This window comes from Gavialis gangeticus, unplaced genomic scaffold, assembly GCF_001723915.1.
Source record: "Gavialis gangeticus isolate Ggan-Ray unplaced genomic scaffold, GavGan_comp1, whole genome shotgun sequence".
Taxonomy (NCBI): Eukaryota; Metazoa; Chordata; order Crocodylia; family Gavialidae; genus Gavialis; species Gavialis gangeticus.
The window spans coordinates 130,086,087-130,090,452 of record NW_017729032.1 but is presented as its reverse complement, the minus strand read 5'-3'; the positions used below and the strand labels follow the sequence as shown (position 1 = coordinate 130,090,452).

The following is a 4,366-nucleotide window of genomic DNA, read 5'->3' as shown; positions in this document are numbered from 1 at the left end:
CCAACAGAAGTCAGTATGAGAGAAAGAGTTAAACTACATGCAAGAAAGATTGAAGTCTTGGCTTTCTCTCTGTCCTATGATTCCCATTCTCTGTGTTAAATGATTCCAGAAACTTAGCTCATATCTTTAAATATTAGCATGGCTGTTCTGTCAGTGTGGAACTGCATCTTATCATGTGAATAAATGATTAATTTAAAATTTGCCACTATATGAAGCTAGTACCATACTTACAACTATATGAATCAGCACTGGGCCAAACCCTTAGGTTATTGTTATCAGTTCAAGTATTTATTGACCTTTATTGCCTCTCACGTTACTTAAAAAGAGCCACCAAGAGGAAAGCCTTTACAGAGGACTTAAAAGTTTGCTTTGGACCTGCTTATCCCTTTTCTTTACTTCTTTATGTCTATTTTTTAAAATGCAGCAGCACCAACTTTCAGAAAAATTTTATTATGGGTACTCAAAGAGTTTGACAGCAAACTCAACTGTAGGTATTTCAACCTGTTCTGCAAATGCTACCATTTGCAATGGCACATCTTGTGTGCTACCTAAGAATGATGTTAACAAGGTTTTGAATGTAATTTTAAGTACCGTCATAACAGTCATGTTGGCATTGGTGATGTTCGCCATGGGCTGCAATGTGGAGATAAAAAAATTTTGGGGGCACATAAAAAGACCATGGGGTATTTTTGTGGGCTTCCTCTGTCAGTTTGGAATTATGCCTCTCACAGGCTTTGTGCTGTCTGTCGCCTTCAATGTGAAACCTATTCAAGCTGTTGTAGTGCTCATCATGGGATGCTGTCCAGGTGGAACTTCTTCCAACATCCTAGCATACTGGGTAGATGGTGACATGGATCTAAGGTAAGAGCCTCTGCTCTGTAAAGAGACAATTTTTTTTTGTTCAGTATAGTAAATTTTGTTTCAGGGACTATACATATCTGTTCAGTTCAAAGAACATTAAGGCCTGGAAGCCTGGTTGAGGCTTTTAGTAATTATTATGAACTTTATAAGCAAAAGTCAGTGAATATAGCATAAGGCAATAACCAGTTTTTAATCTAATGCCCTATTAAAGAAATCACTAATGGAAAAAATATTTATCCACCTTCATGTTCTACAAAATGGGTAGGCTTGGAAAGTTTACTCTTTTATAGCTAACAAGAACCAAAATTATTTGTGATAATTCTGTCTGCTTCTGTCACTATGCAAAATTTTGAAACTGAAGGAATGCTTTATGGGATACAAGCCACAAGCTGGTGCAGTCCTGTCTACTGGGTGCAATGAAAAAAGCTCCTTTGTGGATGTGATGATCTCAGTGGCAGGTCACTTGGCTGCAACTTCAAGACTCTGTGAAGTCAGAAATTGTGATATGTCAGGCAGCTGGCATGTTCACAGACATCAAACACAGGGTAGAATTGAACCCTGCTCTTGATGGAAATCCCAAGACGCATTTTTTAATTCTTTAGCTCTAACAGCCTTTACAAATGAGCAATATTTTTTTAAATAATTCTGATTACTTTCTTCTAAAACAAACAGCATAGTCTCTCCACTTCCCACAGAGTTTCATAAATTACAACATTCATCCAATTTATCATATGCCAGTCTGAACTAGCAATGGAAAAACTAAAAGAAGTAGGAGAGATGTGAAACTATGGTGAACAAGCTAAGAATTTTAATATTTGCAGCTTTAATAAGATATTTTTTCCACGTTATGAAAACAATGAATTTCTCTGTAACATACAGGTGTTAATGCAAGATGTGCTTTTTTAGTACAGTACATAATCAACTCTGCTAATCATCAGCTTCCTCACTGTGGAGAAAAGACCTATAATATAAATTGCGAAGTACTTTATTTCAATAAAGTACAGCTCTGACAAAACCACAAATGGAAGGCAGTTCAGCAATAAAGCTGAAATTCTGTCACGGTCTTGACCCATTTCACCTAGGAAGAACAGTGCCCATAGAACCAAATCTCTCTGTCACACCAGTATAAATTTAAAGTAATTCCACTGAACTCAGTGGTATAAATCTGGACTGACAGTGAAATAAATGAAAGCAGAATCTAGCCCTAAGTTTTTAAGAAACTTCTTGAAGGAAGACATATTAAAACAGCTGTAAAGAAAGGAATTATTCTAATCTCTTGTTATAGTTACTGTTATTGTTATTGTTGTGATATAAAATCCACAAGCAAAAGTAAGGAGTCAGGTGATGGTCCCCGTATCAAGAAATTCAGATACAGTATTTAAGGTAAACAAAACAGAAGCAGATTTACTCTCCTAAGAAATTCACAAAGAACCAGCTCAAATGCTGTATGTTCCTCCAGTGAAGAACCAGATGCTGTAATGCCTTCATCCATGAGTAACCCTACAAATAACAAACTGATCTTTTTGAGATGGTGGGAGAATATACAGCCTGCTTGTGCTAACTCCCCATTTTATGAAGCTTATGTGCTTTGTCTCTCTTACCAGTTGACTACACCAACACTGTAGGTATCTTAAGCTACCCCACTACTGCAGCTGGGAACTATGAATGCAGCTCACATGAACACAGCCAATCTAAGCTATCTTAAATCTAACTAGCTCAAACATCAATAATAGTGCCATGGTAGCATGGCTTCAGCACTGGCTGTACAATCTCAGACCTACCCCACAGCTTTAAGGCAGATAACACTACACCACTACTGCTTTCATCATGGTTGCTAGATTGATTGTGTGTATCTACACATGCTACAAGCACACCCTGGAGTTCACTGAAAACCCTTCCGGTGTGCCTGCATTACGGTCTGAGTGAGGTCATCAATGCCTATGAAGAAATAAAGCCACCCTGTGTCTTCAGTCTTGCAAATCTCAGTTGAGATCTCTGCGCTGTGGTACACCTGATAGCAAATGAACAGGGAAGTTTTCTGACAGTAAGAGCTACTGCAAAATCTTGCTGGTGTCATCCAGTCCCAGCAGTCTTTCCTGCCCAAGTGCAGGGGGAGTGGACCAGATGATCTGTAAGGTCCCTTCCACCCCCGCAAAAACTATGAAACTATGAAATTTGAGGCTTAGTGTTATCCCAAGAGTGTGTTCTGGCTCTATGCTCAGGGTCTCAGGACTATGCCAAGCTGTTTGCACTGCAAATTTGAGAATGTGGATACATGTGCAATGGGTGTGAGTGGACTGGAGCTTATATCTTTGTCAGAGTGCCAGACTTGCTCATAACCAGAGATCTGATAAAAAAAAATCCCCAATTTTTTAATTAAAAAAGTAACCCAAAAGCCACATTTCTCCATGATTAAAATGAAACACTGATAGATAGATAGATAGATAGATAGATAGATAGATAGATAGATAGATAGATAGAGTTTCACTTTAATCACAGAAAAATGTGGCTTTGGAGTTACTTTTTTTAATCTGAAAATTGGGGGGGGCGGGAAGGGGGGGGACGTTAATCAGAGAAAAGCAGAATTCCTGCTCATAACATGATAGGGACAAACACTTCAGGTCTCTAGAAGTCCTGAGAGAGGCCACTGGGAAGACATGCAAAACAGCCTCAACATCACATTGGGATTGGTGCATGCAAGCAGTAACAGTTAGGCAAGACAAGACCCATGGGAAATTCAGTGTGAACCATTTACAGTACACGTAACAGAATAAAGATGAAGTTTCTGCTTTCACTTGGACTTTTTCTTTTTTCAGGAAAAGCAGAGCTCTGAGATTTCTTCAACTCAGTTTTGTGTATATATGCAATAAACTGATTGTAGCCAGTAACATTTCTTGTGCAATGTTTCATAAGCTAGTAAACTGCAATAAGAAAATGAGAGGACCCATTGGAAAGAATGAGATGCACTGTAACCCTGTAACTCATTTCTTTGCAGCATCAGCATGACAACATGTTCCACCTTACTGGCAATGGGGATGATGCCACTTTGTCTCTTTGTGTATACCAAAATGTGGACAGACTCTGGCTCAATTGTACTCCCCTATGATAGTATAGGTGAGTCAAGCAAATCACTCTTTTCCTTTTACCCATCTTCCATATTCTTCCTTTCTTGATATCAACCATTTTTTGTAACATCACCATACAGTGTCAGACTGATAGAGACCCATACATTAAAGGTATTTTTAAAGGTAAATTTATGGGATCTAGGTGCTTATATGCCTTTAACAATCTAGCTGAAACGGACCCAATAACTTCTCATCTTGCAAGATGGAGCCCTAAAGCTATTAGAAAACTGGTACAAATACTTACCACAGGGTTGTGCAAATCAGTATACATGAATGATGTCATAACCTTTTTGGAAATGTGGTGAAAATATAAAATCATTTAGGTTTAGAGGTTTGCCCTGACCTGAACTAAATCTGGATTTGGGGGGGGGGGGGGGGGG

The 4,366-nt window shown here is 38.6% G+C and overlaps 1 protein-coding gene and 1 long non-coding RNA gene across 2 annotated transcripts in view; one reads left to right on the top strand and one right to left on the bottom strand.

The window, feature by feature from the left end:
• The first annotated feature begins 260 nt into the window (after positions 1-260).
• Positions 261-4,366, top strand: part of SLC10A2 (solute carrier family 10 member 2) — a 20,964-nt gene continuing 16,858 nt past the window's right edge. The window contains exons 1-2 of the mRNA XM_019525634.1: positions 261-861; positions 3,857-3,975. Of these exons, the coding sequence (XP_019381179.1) occupies positions 419-861; positions 3,857-3,975 (562 nt within the window). The 5' untranslated portion in view covers positions 261-418. The remainder of the gene's footprint in view (positions 862-3,856; positions 3,976-4,366) is intronic.
• The window catches only part of LOC109303430, a 108,321-nt gene continuing 104,980 nt past the window's right edge, over positions 1,026-4,366 (bottom strand). Inside the window, exon 3 of the long non-coding RNA XR_002099109.1 lies at positions 1,026-1,344. This is a non-coding gene — a long non-coding RNA (uncharacterized LOC109303430). The remainder of the gene's footprint in view (positions 1,345-4,366) is intronic.